The 16040-nt window shown below is 42.3% G+C and overlaps 1 protein-coding gene across 4 annotated transcripts in view; it reads right to left on the bottom strand.

The window, feature by feature from the left end:
- The window catches only part of strbp (spermatid perinuclear RNA binding protein), a 73879-nt gene that overhangs the window by 8360 nt on the left and 49479 nt on the right, over positions 1 to 16040 (bottom strand). For 2 of the 4 annotated variants that reach the window (XR_010166280.1, XM_063889472.1), the window contains exons 5-18: positions 15429 to 15597; positions 12961 to 13234; positions 10201 to 10313; positions 9347 to 9442; positions 8937 to 9048; positions 8034 to 8131; positions 6567 to 6672; positions 5886 to 5969; positions 4992 to 5200; positions 3731 to 3883; positions 3406 to 3540; positions 2690 to 2830; positions 2142 to 2286; positions 1715 to 1768 (exon numbers count right to left, since the gene is read on the bottom strand). Coding sequence is in view for 2 of the 4 variants with exons in the window: in XM_063889472.1 (XP_063745542.1) it covers positions 1715 to 1768; positions 2142 to 2286; positions 2690 to 2830; positions 3406 to 3540; positions 3731 to 3883; positions 4992 to 5200; positions 5886 to 5969; positions 6567 to 6672; positions 8034 to 8131; positions 8937 to 9048; positions 9347 to 9442; positions 10201 to 10313; positions 12961 to 13234; positions 15429 to 15597 (1889 nt within the window). In the remaining 2 variants the exon portion in view is untranslated. The remainder of the gene's footprint in view (positions 1 to 1714; positions 1769 to 2141; positions 2287 to 2689; positions 2831 to 3405; positions 3541 to 3730; positions 3884 to 4991; positions 5201 to 5885; positions 5970 to 6566; positions 6673 to 8033; positions 8132 to 8936; positions 9049 to 9346; positions 9443 to 10200; positions 10314 to 12960; positions 13235 to 15428; positions 15598 to 16040) is intronic. The other 2 variants (XR_010166281.1, XM_063889473.1) reach the window with 1 other exon arrangement.

Below are 16040 nucleotides of genomic sequence, written 5' to 3'. Positions count from 1 at the left end.
CAAGATAAAAGCTCTGTTTCTAAGAGATAAAGGGCTTTTACCAAATGTTGTCTCTCCCTTCTGATTGAAATGTAGGCCCTGCATTATAACTCTACTCTGGATGTAAATATAAATATTGATTTCCACATTGACGAGTAACAGTAGGAATATTACAGCACAGTGCATATATTTTGGATTGGACTGTCATTTGTCCATGGTGTCTTGTCACATGATGGTAGGCAAAGCTTATCAGAGTCCTGTGGAGCAAGGTCTCTGCTTACATGCTGTGCTGACGCAAATTGGGAGGATGTCTTATTTAATTTTAGGACCTAATATGGAGTTTAATTCTACTTTTCATGTCTATCCTTACTTTTTCCAATAAAATGAATTCCTACTGACTCGTAGGAGGTTAAAGCTCAGGGTCAGCTGAACTCACAGTGATCACCCACCATGATGCGTGAAATGTTCTGATGATTCACAGGGGCAAAGATGCACACAGTGAGATACCAATAAGTCCTCATCACTCCCACTGAAGATACAGGGCATTTAAACGCCAAGTCTTTTCATTGGCCAGGCACGATGGACCTTACTGAATGCCTCCCCAAATATATTGGCTGTCATGGCAAATAGGATACTTAAAAAGACAAGTTAAAGAAGTAGTTATAACAGTCACTTTAATGTGCTTGTTGGATTGGATTATGAGTATTTCATAAACATCACAATTACATTTAATAAATTATGCGGCTCCTAGGGACAGAATTTAAACCTAATGAATGCAGAGTTTCAGCTCCACAAAAAACAGAAAGACGAAGGCTCCCTTTATGTTCAGGGCTGTCGGGATCTCAGGGGGGTACTACACGTCTGCCTGGGGCCCCAGATCAGTTTCTCTTAGCACATAAGACTCATTCAACTCAAAGCTGGGAGGCCTCCCAATGCTACATGTGTGCACACACTGCACAAGGCTTAGTCTGTGGGAGTAAATGTGACTACGTGTGACAGAGGGACGCATGTGTGAGTGATTTTTGCACCAATACCGATGCTGTCAAAGGTCAAGGACTAGTATAGATTTGAGCCTATGTGTGTGGGAGAGAGCGGAGTGGGCACTTTCAGCAGTGAGGACATATAAACCCTCTAGCTGCAGTAACATAACAGGAGCAGTGCTGCAGTGGCAAAGCTGACCTGTCACCTTGTCTTAAAAAACAGCTGGTAAAGTGAGGAACCGACACACTAATAACCTCGACAGAAATGAAGATGCAGCAGTACGCCGAGTGATCAGCGCAGGAAAGCTTAGTTATGGGTGTTGTTTTCTACTCTTTTCTGTTTTCATTCAATAAGTGCATGTGTGTGTGTCATGATCGGTTTGAGCCCATATGAAATGAGAAAGTGAGTGAGATGAAGAAAGCGCTGAGCGGACAATAAGCCATACTGCTGATGGATTAGCTTGAAGCGCGCAACAATGAGGCGACAGTTTAAGCTTTTTTGTTGTTGTTATTGAAGCTCGATGCCAAACCCCACAACATGGAATAAAATGGGATCAAGTTTTGAAGCAAAAGAGGGTTGAGAAGAATGGTTAGTGTAATATAAACCTACTGAATAATTAACAAACCCACTAACAGTTATGCTATGTTGGGTTGGAAGAGAATTTACTGGTAAAGAGGGAAGACATGGTAAGAAGTTTAAAGACGGTAGAAGGAGGGTGAAATGGGTTGACAGGAAAAACAAAAGAAGCACGTACCGTAGGCAGGAGCAGCTGCAGCAGCAGGACTGTAGCCATACGGTGTTCCAAAGCCTGTTGGGGAAGAGGTGGCATTCAATTGAGCACTTGTTTAATTCCAGGCTGCATTTTTCAACATCTTCAGTGAGATTAGATCAGTGATTCCTGCCCCTAGCTGACAGCTGTGGTTAAAGGTTGGGATACCTGAAGTAAAGTTAAAACCCCTTCCTAACAAGATACTGTATATTCAATCATTGACACACAATAGGGTGATTATATAAGTGAAAGTTCAGCCCTTACTGATAATTAATCAAATTCTGATTCCAACAAAAGTCCAAGAATATAAGAATAATTCTTTGAAATGATCTATATATTATTGAACAATGCACCAACACCAACAACAACAAAATACCATCAGCACAAATAGCTGTAATCTTTCATATCTCACATAAGATCTCACTACCTGGAGTGACATATCCTGGTGCGGCGGTGCTGACGAAGGCTCCTCTCGCGAGGGCTGCTCTTCCTCTTCCTCTGGCTACCTGAGCTGCTACCGCTGAGGCGGCTGCCGCTGCTGCCAGGACTCCTTTTGTCTGGACAGAGACACATTGTTTTCAATTCAGCATGTACCCAGGCTCAATGAGAACACAGGTAGAAAAATGTCGATCTGATAACTGTGTGATAAACTGTGAGCTGATAAAGTATTGATCTGTGTGCCACTGATAACTGATGAGTGAACAAAGTGCAAATAATTGTTCCCCGGACTAAAAGAGATGTTTAAACTTTATCCTCGAAAAAGCTGCATGGACGTATTGGCTCCTAAGAAGGCTGTTACAGGTTTTATTGATCGTAGGTTTTATACGTTTTGCTGTGAAGCCCCATAAGTAAGCAGTGCCCTCTGTGTCTGGTATGTACTGTATGTGTGTGTGTGTGTGTGTGTGTGTGTGTGTGTGTGTGTGTGTGTGTGTGTGTGTGTGTGTGTGTGTGTGTCCTTACCTGAGGCAATATCTTCTTTTTCTTATTTGCAGCTGCATTCGGACCAGAGAAGAGTTTTTCCAGAGCAGCTAGAGCAGCACTGGCCTTTGCTACTTTTTTATTGGGGCCTGCCCCACGAAACTTCTGTCCATCAACATCCACCTGACATGAACACACATGGATACACACATAAAGAAAGTAAAATATGAATCTAATATGCTTTAAGACTACTTATGGACAAAAGGAACACTGCATTTTGGGCATCTAGTGAAAAGTTTATTTTTTCACAATGATTTTTGTAGTTTTACTATGACTTCTATGAGTGGTTTTACATTCTAATGCAGCTTTTACAAAACTAACAACTGCACAATAATTTGTTCGAACCCCCTGCTTTTTTCAGTTATGACTTACTCAGCCAGTGAGTCTGGCTGAACAGGACGGCTTGTTTAGCGAAGCCCTGCTGTCAAGCAGCCTTGCTAATCAATCAGCGGAGCGATGGAGCAGCCAGGCATGTCTGAAAACAACACACCCCACAGAGAACAGGGCTGCTTCATGAACCAAGCTGACTGATTGACACAACCGGAGATCAGCCTGTTTCTGAGTGTGTGTGTGGCTTAGCCTCCGTATGTGTCTCCCCCTGGCTAAAGGACATGCACATAAGGAAATATACTCTACCACACATGTACATGTTTAATATATTTTCTTCATAGGCAGTGTCTGTACATTGTGAAGCTCACCTCCATAACAAAGCGTTTGTCGTGACTGCCTCCACTTTCAGAGATGAGTTCGTATTTGAGGCCTCGTCTCTTTTCGTTTAGCTCCATGACAGGGTTTTTCCCACTCGCCGTTAGTATTGGACCCTGAGTTCGCACCTGAGGAGATTATTAAAGTCTTATCATTTCATCAATTCTTCATAGATTAATTAGAAAGCAGTGGAGACTGAGCGTGATGTGCGTGATCATGAGGATAACTGTACATTTTGATGAGCAATATTCCCGATACTGGGACATTAAAAAGAATTTGAGTGTGTGCATTTGTCAACCCTTGTTTCTCAATCCTCACCTCCAGTGTGTTGGAATTGTCCGAGGCGTGTGTTGGGTTATTGCTAGTGTGCGATGACGTCTCACTCTTCCCCTCCCCATCCGACTTCTCGTCTGAACTCATGGGGTCAAGGTCTGAGTCGAAACCTGTCGGATAGCCCATCGCCTGGAGAACCTGGAGAAGAAAGACCATGATAAAATAAAAAGAATGAGAGGACATTTTTTAAGAACTTGTGTTTTGCTGCTATTCTACCTACCTGAATTGATATATTTTTGCCCTTTGTTGGTGTTTGTTTTTTGTTTTTTTAAAGTTATTTTTTGGGGGCTTTTTGCCTTTAATCGGATAGGACAGTGGAGAGTGACAGGAAAGTGGGAGAGGGAGTCGGGGTGGGATCCGGAAAGGACCACGGGTCGGGAATTGAACCAGGGTCGCCGGCGTGCGGTGCAGTTGCGCCACGGCCGGGGCCAAGGGGTGACTATGTTTTGAACAGACATTATTAGCCATAAAGGTAGAGAGCTGCTAACAAGGGGCAAGAAGAATGAAAAGCAGCGAAGTGCATAGACACAGCTGTAAATGTGATGATGATTATATTGTAACTGTGGTACTGACACAACATAGCCTAAGCTAATTCACACAACACTTAAATAAAAGCCATTACAATAGACTGGCATTGCAGACTATAGTCGTATGAGCCTACTGGAAGTCTATTCAGCTGACAAAGCAGCCGAACAATATGAGCGCAGAAAAGGATAGAAGAATGACACCTTTTTTGACCCAAATGGGTGATTGTGTTACAGCTGCTGAACCACCCAATGCAGAGGGGGAGAGACAGTGAGGGAGAGAGGGGGAGATCAAAAGGTGAATACATGAGAGAAAGAAAGTGAGTGAGAAGGAGAATGGAAAAGGGGGAGAAAGAGCCTTTTATGGGAATGGAGCGGATGGAGGATTATCCTGGCTCTGTGCTCTGGAGAGCCTCTTTGTTCACAACCACTTTGGGATTACATGGATTTGCCCACCTCTATCCATCCTCACACGCACACACACAAACACACACACACCAATAGCCATACACAGACAGAAACATATTTATAGATGTACAGGTTTGGCTGCAGCTGGAGCTGGAAAATGGATCATCCCTTTTTTATTTATTAAGAGTGGGTCTTTTGTCATTTCGCAGTAGGTCTAAATGAGCACACAAATAAATCAGATGGGATGTTCTTCTCGTGTCAGCTGCACATATATCTGGCACACTTTACTCCTCTTCCTTCATTTTCCTCCTTACCTTGACGGCGACGTGGAGCTTGGCTGTCTTTTTGGAGGATCCAGATGCTTCGTAAATGGTTCCATCGAGGTCCACAGACATGGTGAAGACTGGAGCGTGAACCGGGCCCGACTGGGACAGCAGGCGGTACTGCAGCCCCGGCCGGATCTGGTTCAACCGCATCAGGGCGTTCATAGGCTGGTTGGAGTCTATGGCTTTACTGTCCAGGACTAATGCAAAAAAAATGGAGAGGAATGGTTACAGGAGAAAGTAGAGCATATTAGGATAGATTTATTAGGGTTTACAGGGGATGTACTGATTATCCAGCCCAAATTAGACAGAATGGCCCAATTCAGGGACACTTTACACAATAAATCACATTTTTTCAAAGGTTTCCTGCACACTCGTCGATTGTTTTCATGATGAATACAGGTCCCTCTCTATTTTCTCTCCTTTATTTTCTCTCATTTTCAATCAGTTTATTCTTGTTTGCCAATATCTAAAAATGCCTCTCCGTCTCCATTAGTCTTGATTTGTCTTCTCCTTGTATGAAAAAAGATCTGGGGATGGTTGGGTGGCCTACTAAAACGTTTGAAATCAATACTATTGATCTGCCTCTAAGGGATAGAAGGAAGGTGGAAGGCAGAAAAGCAGACAGCGAAAAATTGAGATGGAGAAGAGAAGCAAAGCTTGTCTGTGGTAACATAATTTGATTACTTCCATCTCATGACACTGCTTTGTTTTTCAGCTTGAATTAAAATAAATCCAACGCTAAATTAAACTTTTGTTAAATGGGATTTATATTTGTTGTTTCTTTCTTGAAATGCATACTTTCTTTCAGACTACAAAATAATTGAAAGAAAGACGCACAAGAAAGTAATTACACAATGGTTTGTCCTTCTTTACTTCTCGTACCTTTTCTTAGATTCCTCTTCATCTTCTTGATGAGGTCCTTGTCATCCATCGCTCCATCCTCAAATGGCCTTTTCAGACCTAAGCCTGGAGAGAGAGATGGAGGAAGTTAACAATCAGTCAGTTACTACGAGAGATGTTTTTATGACAAAACACACAAAGTCAGAGAAGACACACAATATGTAAAAATAACTCACAGATAAGATCAACAGAAGAAAAAGGCGGACCAGCAAACAGTCAACAATGACAAAGACGAATAAGCTCCTTTCCTGCATGAACCTTAATCTGTAAATGCTCTGGCAAATTTCCATGTCATGTAATTTCACCGAGGCTAGGCATATTTTGGCTAAGACGCTGAGGACAGTTGGAAAAAAGCAATATCTCATAATTGTGTGGTCCTTCATATGTCCTTCATATTGACAGTGCTGCCAGGATAGTGTATAAAAAAAACTATATGAATCCAGAAAGTTGTGTGAATGAAAGAATTTGATGGCAAGTCCAACCTATGTTCATGGTATGCTATATTTTCATGCGAGGACCACAGACTGACATGGCTTTTACACGGGCAAAGTTAAAAAGAGACATGGATACATGCAGACTGGAAGCCTGAATGGACACACAAGGACAGAAAGAAGTAAGAGTCACAGGCTGAGGTAGACTGAGCAGATAGGCAGGTGGACTTACCTTCTTTGTCTGACCACGGGTATTTATGTGATGGTTTATTTGAGGGAAGAGGATCCATCTCCAACACCTTGTAGATCTGTCCAAATGCCATGAGTCTGAGGGCATGCTGTTAAAGGCAACAAATAGGAAAGATACATTCAAACAAGAACAATTCAAACCACATACTTTAGTTGAGTCCTACATTTTCCATAATTGAACTTCATAAAAACAGAAAAACATTGAGATTGCCCTTTAAATGGAATATTATGGAATGAAATATGACCTTGAAAAATGTTCCTCCCTATACATTTAAGTCATAACACCGACCAATGATGAGTAAATGCCCAGCAGTTTGCTCCATGTATCCACGATATAAGCTTTTTACACACATACAGTCAAATATTTTACTTCTATAGCCATCTTATTGTTGTATATTGTTAGTTTTATAGCATTTCATTCAATTTGAACTGCTGTGCTAAAGAAGGATAAAGCAGGAGCTTTAATATTCTGGTTGAAAAACAGAGTCTTCAGGCTGATATTCATCTTCACAAATGTACGAAGGCCACTTCTGAACACAGAAGCAGTTATGCAAACATGAATGTATGTTAATGTGCTCCAAATCTGTCAGATAATTGCATAAATATAGGTGTATAAAATCCACCTTTAGCTTTCTTGCAACACAGAGCATCATATTCGTACTCAAAGATAGTTCATTTATCATTCTCAAAATCTACTTTACACATACTCAATTTACACAAACAATCAGAAAGACACGCAGAATGGGCGACAGTGGCTCGGCTAATACAAACCCATTAGGGAGGTAGAGTGTCTCAGATATTCATGAGTCTACACGCAGCTCATTGACAGAACAGCTCCCTCTCCTCTATCTGCTCTTGTATCTGCTCCAATACAATTATCCCCATTGACATTCCAGCCTCGTTCAGGCTGCCTTCAAAGGAAATGGACGGCAGGATTCACTAAGCCATGCGGCTCAGAGGCTGCCCTGCTCAGTCGAGTGTGTGTGTAAAGAAGGACATGACGGCACGCACGCCCGAAGTGCACGCACAAAAAACTCTGTCCTCGGGGTGTCAGGGATGGATTTATGGCTTGCAATGGCAATAGTTTCCCACACGATCATTAAAATTCAGCACCACAAAGCTCTGAAGACGTGCACGCTCATACAAGTGTGTGTGTATGCATTTTGTGTGGTTGGGGGGGGGGGTGGTTCTTTGTGTCTGCTAATAGGCATGTTGCGTACTGATTCCCACAAACTGACAGCTCAGGGCAAATGCAGCTGGGTGATAACAACTGTGTCTTCAAGCGGAAGTGTGTGTGTGTGTGTGTGTGTGTGTGTGTGTGTGTGTGTGTGTGTGTGTGTGTGTGTGTGTGTGTGTGTGTGTGTGTGTGTGTGTGTGTGAGTGTGTGTGTGTGTGTGTGTGAGTGTGTGTGTGTGTGTGTGTGTGTGTGTGTGAATGTGTGTGTGTTTACCTGTGCACGGTAGGTAATGGCTTCAGCCTGCTGGTCTGTCATGTTGGTTAGTGTGTTTGTTGGGTCTTTCTCACATGGGTCGTGTAAACCTGGACCACCTGGGGGAAAGCGACAGGAACACAAAGTCAGTTGTTGTCACTTTACAAACTGTCACTGCAGCTCAGCAACATTTAATTAGGCTTCACTGTCATTAAACAAGTGACGACAGGAAGTCTGACGATTCAATTAAACAACAGGAGCTATAGGAAAATGTACCTGGTCATCTTCGCTGTGATGTATTCAAACCTTCACTTAATATAAAAAGGTAAAACCCCTCAAACTTTAAGTGTGACACTTTTGTATTAAATTTGAATAAAATTGAATAAATATTCTTCTACTAGATGGCACATTCTGTGTCAAATAAACTTGAGCCATTTTATTTTGGATTTAGTTTATCATTCTCATATGCAGCTTATTTCTCTTAACATAATTTAAAAGACAGCTCAGTCCTTTCTTAAGTAGAACCTTAATAAGCAGTCTAGTGGGACATAACTTGCTTTTGCCTCCACATGACTCATATTAAGTAAAATGAAACTCAGCCTTCACATACTTCTGAACAATTGAATTCCTGCCAAAGATGCACAACATCTCGTAACAGAAACCCCTTCAGCTGCTCCTAATTAAAACGCTCTTGTAATGATGACCTTCCTCAGACAGCTGCGCTCTGCTGGGTCATTGATGGTGTCTCGACCTCTCTTGCAGCAGCAGCTCAAAAATGTGCCAAGCAGAGCCTACACGTATCAGCTCATCATCCCTTGCGATATTCACCAGCGATGCCAATTTGCATAAAAACCCACATTCTCCAGTGTGGATTTGCTCTAATCTGCCCATCTGTATATTCATGCGTCCACCATGGCTCCATACCTGGTAGCAGAATGCCTGAGGCCAGACACTCCATGACTCGACGCAGGGCTTCTCCAGCCCCAAGAGGCCTGTTGCAGGTGGCAATTGCCTTCTCGCAGATAAGCTCTAAGGGCTAGAAGAATACACACACAAACACAAATATAAAACTGCAGATGTTAACTCATTGTAATATGTGATAAAACATAGGTGGTGCTGACTGACAATTATATCTTAAAAAATGCATCTCGAGATCATAATGAGGCTCTGTTTTATGGTGTACACTGGACTGAAGATGTAAATGAGCCACACAGTTCAATTATGGATGATAATAAGCACAATTCTTAAAATTCCAGTAAAAATATAGACCTGATGATGGCATACAAGTCTTAAAGTTCAAGGTGGCTGAACAGGTAATTACAGCAAACACTCACCCATCCCTTGAGAGGTTCCCAGATGGAGTGTCTATTGCACATGTCTCTTAGTATCCTGAGAACGATAACGCAGGATTTGAGCCCGTTCACTCGAGCCTGAGAGCCACCGAGGAGATGGAGGGAGGGGAAAGAAGAAGGAAAAGCGCAGGGATGCAGGGGCGAAGATTAAACAGAAACAAATTGAGAACAGGAGGAGGGGTATTTGTGCAACACAGTTAGATAAACAGCCTGCTGTACACCACAAAGACACATAACGAAGTGATTATATCTATCTAAAACCCCAGAGAGAATAATTAACCCACTCTGAAGACACTTCACATGTTGAATTTAAATCATTGACATGTTTTATTAAAAATATTTCTCCTAACTTTGTCTTTATCTTTAGAAAATACCGTAGTTCTGAACTAAATTGTTGTCAGTAAGGTAAGTGAGGTGGGAGATAGATGGGAAAGGGTATGGGAGGGGAATCAAAGGGAAGCATTGACATACTGTACAGAGCAGGCAGGTTCACATAATAGCCAAAAAGAAAAACAAGTACCATTGCTTTTGTAGCCTTACGATTCATCTGACATCTATAGTCTATATATCTGACAAAAATACACCGAATTTGAAAGATTTATAGAATTTGAATTATAGTGTAATGATGTTATATGTAGGCCTATCCTTTTTGTGTTCATGTTGAACTTAATTTGTTAATATTCCTTGTAATTCCTATCTATTTTGGCTTAACTTAATCTGTGTGAGTATAGAATAAGCACCACAGCATTATCTGTCAGTGAGTTTCTACCCTCTGGGTGAATCGTCAGGCTACAATAAGCACCGGGCAGGAAGACAGGAAGTGAGTGGGTGCCGACCTGGAACCACTTGGCGTGTCGCAGCGCTGCCAGGGCCAACAGACATCTGTGTCTATCCAGCACCTCCCCCTCCTCCTCCTCAGCCTCCACTCTCTGCGCAGCAGCACCCAACACTGCCACAAAACAATAACAACCCGATATAGAGAGAATGTGAAACACACACACGTCATGTCTGAGTGTGTGTGTTTGAACTGTGCGTGTGTGAATGTGTGCAGACACACTTGGAATTGTGTGTGAGAGCATACATACACACACCAATGCATGGATATTTTTTGGTACATACAAGGTGCTTTTCATGCCATAAAGTTGTTCCTCTGCTTGTAGAACAAAGCGCTGTCTCTCTACAGGCTGTGCCACTTTCAACACTGTGATCAGTCTGCTAGTGTTGACTGCATCACATGTTGACATCTTAAGCCCATATTTATACAGGTTGTTTGTATGAATATGTGCTAAAAATTACACACACTATTGAACAGTGATTTAGCCGTTCACATCCAACTAGTCACTGACAAGTCAGCAACCAGATTTACGAAAGAAGAGACAACTTTGTGAGATGGAAAGCCCCCCCCCCCCAGACATACGCTACACAAATACTTAAGGAGTGTTTGATTTAATGTGAGGGCATTGTTGGGACACATCCATTCATCTGGCTGTGCCCCGCAAGGTAAATCAACCTCTCCTTTATGTATTTGAGGAGGATTTCATTTATTTTGATCCAGTCTGCACCAGGCAGGAGTCAAAATAGGAGTTTCTTTGTTCTTCTGGATTACTTAAGGTGCACTTGATTTCACAGTTCATATAGAAATGGTGCAGAGAAAGCAATTCAACTCCCTGTCTGGACAAACGAAGAATCAAGCGTTTCTAAAGTAGAACTTAAAATAAAAATAAAATTGAAGATAGTTTGACCCAGACAAACACAACACAGAGGAAGGATCAAGGCAGGGCTTGTTCAGAGCATCGTGGTTGGTAAAAGAGGAGCATTCTTGCGCTTTTTATATGTATGCGTTTGATTCATGCCGCCAAGCACGCCAGGACCGTTGAGTTACCACGTATTTTCCAATTCTGCTGCTTTAGAGTCAACACAAAATCTATGATGTGCAAGGCGAGCTGAATCAAATGCAGCTGTGTATGAATGAGTGCGGTTACGTGGTGTTTCTGGAGAGTTTTTATTGTGAGCGGGACCTACTGGTAGTGACATAAAACACACTAAAGAGCCCTATGGGTCTCTCTGAAAACACGACTAGGTAAATATTTTCCTCATCACTCTCCCGTGAAAAGATAATCCTTCCCTAAAGAGGTGTTACGTTGAAATGTCAGATGTGCCCGATGTGTAGTAGCACGAGTAAGATGATATCTATTTCGCATTATCCCTGAACTCATATGGCCATTATCGCAGAGTAGTTCTTCCTCTATGTGTTATGAATGTAGTGGTGTGTGTATTTGTGTTACGTTGTGATGTATAATGGTGTATCTCAAGGTCTGTCAGTGATCCCAGCTGCATTTGGGATTGCTGTGCAGCTAGTGGATCATTATAGTCTTTCTCGTCTCGCTTGCTTGTCGTCCCGCTGCTCTCTCAAACGATCTGCTGGCCGCTGCCTCACTTAGGGCTCTTATTTTATCTCCTTCTGTGTTACTGACGCCATCCTCTCCCTCAGACTGATTTGAAAGAAAAAAAACCTTTGCTGCTGTGCCTCCTTTAATTTACTGTCACATCACCCTACCTCCCGCCCTCTGTGACCACCAAGCAGCGAGCTGTGTCTTAGCTTAAAGAGCACACAGGAATTGAATAACTTATATTTAAAGCAAATATTCAACTGTACAAACATACGTAACGTGTTTAAAATCCAACACAGTACCCAGGATCGACAGGGTGACTTATTTATGTGGCAGCTAAATATAACCAAGCATTATTTAATTCAATAGATTAATTGCCTTATAGAAAAAAAATATATCAATCACAGCAGTTAAATAGTCTGAGGTTTCTGAAACTACCTTTTAGGCAGACTCTTTAATATATTGCTGTTGAAGTTCAGGCAGGAGCAGCCATATGTTTAAGAGAGCAGGAGGAGGGGAGACATAGGACAACACCACTGGTGTATCTGCCTATCAATAAACGTGTTAATGTGTTAGACCCTGCCTTTAATGATGAGACCCTATTAGTCATATTGGCCCACATCCCTTAACCGCTACAGGTGCCTTGACAAATTACTAGCAATTAGACATCAAGTGTGACAGGTATCTTTATCCCTCTGGGACAAAACAAAAGTCTCTTTACTCCGTGTGTTGCGTGTGCATGCCTGTGGTCTCTAAGAGACAAAAATACGAGCGGTCGTCTCCGTCTTGCCTTGGCGCGTAGCATGGCGTACGGCTAACCTCAGCTCTATCTCTCATCTCTCTCTGAGACATAAGTGTCTAGTTGGACGGGAGCCACAGGATGGATGGGCAGCTTGCTACTGCTCGGTTATTGATTTTGCTGGCCCTGCTGGCCTTGCCTCCCCATCCCACCTCCCACAACCAATTATAATCAGTTCCTTGCTACCCCTGAAGACGGGCGGGGGGGATGGTCATTAGACTGAACACCAGACAGGTCCTGTGTGCTTCAGCTCTGGAATGTGTCCTGTAGCTGTGTCAGCAGAAGTTAAAGAGGTCATACCTCTTGTTGTCTCAAAATAAAAACAGTTCTTTACAAATATGCGACAAAGTGAGATGTGTGTTGTGGTGAGAAAACAGAGGGGAAAACTACAACTGATGTGTTCCTACCTCGCCCGTTCTTCTTCTCCTCCTCCTCCTCCTCTTCCTCCATCTCCTCCTTTTCATCCTCCACGTCCTCCTTCTCCTCCTCCGCCTCTTCCTCTTCCTGGCCTTCCTCCCCATTCTCCAACTCTTCCTCTTCCTCTTCCTCCTCCTCGTCATCCCTCATGGTGGGCGAGGTGAGGGTGATGGTCAGTGTGAGTTTGGGCTCTGTTGTAGTTTGTACCAATATGGCCGCCTCAGGCAAGGAGCTCGTGACCTCGTATTTCTCTTCTGTCAGCTTCTGTCATGTGTCAAGACAAACATAAATGCATGGTCAGAGATCAAGGTCACAACATGACACAGTGCAGATGAAAAAGAAGCAAATATATCTGAGCACATTGCTACTTCACAGTTCAACATCACCAAGAATGACAGGAGAAATAGCAAGTGAATAACTCAACTCACTAGTATTGCAAATACTGTATCTGGGGATATTTTTTTGGTACATTAGATGTGACTGATATCCCTGTACTAAAGCTCCTTTTTTTAAATGTGAGAAGTCTCTTTACCTTGCCTATACACTGGGCCAAACAAAACCCTGTTCCAAGTATTTCTTTTATGACAATCAAGAAAGGGCACTAAATAAAAGCTATAAAATAATAAGAATAAATAATTTAATGAAATGAGGACATCATGAAAGATGATGTACTGTAATAGTGTATATTATCAAGATTGGTAGAAGCTCTTTATGAATTTTAGAGGCATTGTACACATCGTGTGTCTGTGTACTTGTTTCTCAGTGTCAGACATTCACTGTGAAATTGTTTTGAAATGTTCACGAGGCTCCATTCAGCCCGCTTTCTAAAGCAATCAATTACTGCTGACCTCCGTGGTCAGGACTTAGAAGTACAGATGATAATGAATTCATGTCAGTATTCACAACGGCCACATTTGTTACTCGGTACAAATGCATTTCAGCACACATGCCTACAAACAAGAATTAATGGGATAACAACCACTGTGACAACGACCTGCAGACTCGCCCACTAAGAAACATAAAGGAATGAACACTAAACGACACACACAAGCCCCACAGGCAAAACCAGGCACACACAGACTCACAAATGCATTTAAAGCCATAACTCTAAATATTGATTAGCATAAACTGATAATTTAACAAGTGAAACAGTATACTATAAGTGTGTTTGTTTCTGTTGTACTTCGCATAGGCTGCTCTGGCGCTACTTTCTTGCAGACTATGTGTTGGGAACTCAGGTTCAATGTGGAGGCAATAAACTGAACCTCGGAAAGTCAATGTTAGGGTTTAGATTAAGGTAAGCTTCCAGGACATTCATGTAAGTCAATGCTACGTCCTGCCACACAACAAAAACAAGTGTGTGTGTGTGTGTGTGTGTGTGTGTGTGTGTGTGTGTGTGTGTGTGTGTGTGTGTGTGTGTGTGTGTGTGTGTGTGTGTGTGTGTGTGTGTGTGTGTGTGCTTCTAACACTGCTTAAGTGAGCCGTGGGTCACAGAGGGCCCATCTACTTCCCATTTGCCCCTGATGAGAAAATCAGAATCTCTGGTCACTGTGCTGAGACATGAGATTACCTCCCTGCCCACACACTCAGAAAAAACACACACACACACACACACACACACACACACACACACACACACACACACACACACACACACACACACACACACACACACACACACACACACACACACACACACACACACACACACACACACACTATCTGTCGTTCACTCCCTCACACCGCTTAACTGCTAAAGAGAACAGGCAGAGAAGAGGCACCGAGGCAGAATTTATTCATTGAGTAATTTCTGCACTAGCCGCCCAGGTTGTGGAGTTTTACCACGTTGGGTTATTGCTAAATATTTTTCCCTCTGACAGATTTTTAGTGAACGCAAAATTGTCTTGCATTCTTGATACAGCTGACAAATGTTTTAAGGGATTTAAATGGAGGACTCTAATCTTTAGGAGCTACTTAAGGCCAGAAAAAATCGAAACATCTAGATGATTTCAAATTACCAGCGAACACATACAGGAGTAAAAGTTAAGGATCAGTGTGCATTGTTTTTTCTGTGCCAGGACTTGTTAATGAGGAACATGACACTGAAGCAGTGACAAGAGCATTAATCACACTTGACTCATACATACTAACACCACTCTCAACTTCTCACTTGCCAGCATTGCTGTCTCTTGCCTACTTATGCCAACACTCACACAACGCTTCTCTCTACATTTACGCATTAACCTCTAATACACATGCACATGGGAGCAGGGAGAGGTGCCACATTCAAGCAGAAGCACTCTGATGTCTGACATTGGAGAGGAAAAGTGCAATACAAATACAGCTTCTTGGATTACATTTTGCAGTTGCATTGTGTGTTAGCAGTGTTTAGGTGAGTGTTTAAGAGAAGCATGGACAAATTCATTCATCTGCGTATGTGTGCGTCTGTGTCTCTAACCTCTATCTGTGTGGGTAAATTTTGACAGACAGTGTCCAGCAGTGTCTGTGTGGGTTTGTCTCTGCACATCAGCACCAGCTCCAGGTCCATGTCGCCTTTGATCAGGAGGCCTTTGGCCACCAGGCCGATCCTCATTACTCCACACAGCACGGCACTACTGCTGGGCTCTCTGTTTTTAACAGGAAAATTAATGTCAGGTAATGTTAGTAACTCATGTTGTTTTAACTGTAAAGACAAACTCATTTCAAGACAAAATAAAGGAGCAAATTCAAATTACATATCACTTATAGAAGCAGCCTTGGTGGAGGTTTGCACTCTTTATAGAACATTTTAAACCTCTTTTTTCAAATATAAATAATATCTTAATATGAATCGGTAATCTTTGATGTAATCTCTGGTGAGTAGCTGCATGATTAAAAGATAAAAAATACAAGGTGCCAGTTAAGATTGTAAAAATGAGATCTGACACGACAACTTAAGACATTAATGAGAAACTAGGGGACCCTTAATAAAAAGATTCATGAAGATAGCTGACCATGGTGCAGTGCCCAGAGATTGTCAAGTGGTTGGTTAAGCTAATTTTCTCTGGAGCTGCACATGCCCCTGCTGTTC

The sequence above is a fragment of the Eleginops maclovinus genome, chromosome 8 (genome assembly GCF_036324505.1).
Source record: "Eleginops maclovinus isolate JMC-PN-2008 ecotype Puerto Natales chromosome 8, JC_Emac_rtc_rv5, whole genome shotgun sequence".
In the NCBI taxonomy this organism is placed as follows: Eukaryota; Metazoa; Chordata; class Actinopteri; order Perciformes; family Eleginopidae; genus Eleginops; species Eleginops maclovinus.
Note: the sequence above shows the minus strand (reverse complement) of the source record. Positions and strands in the feature narration are given on the sequence as shown.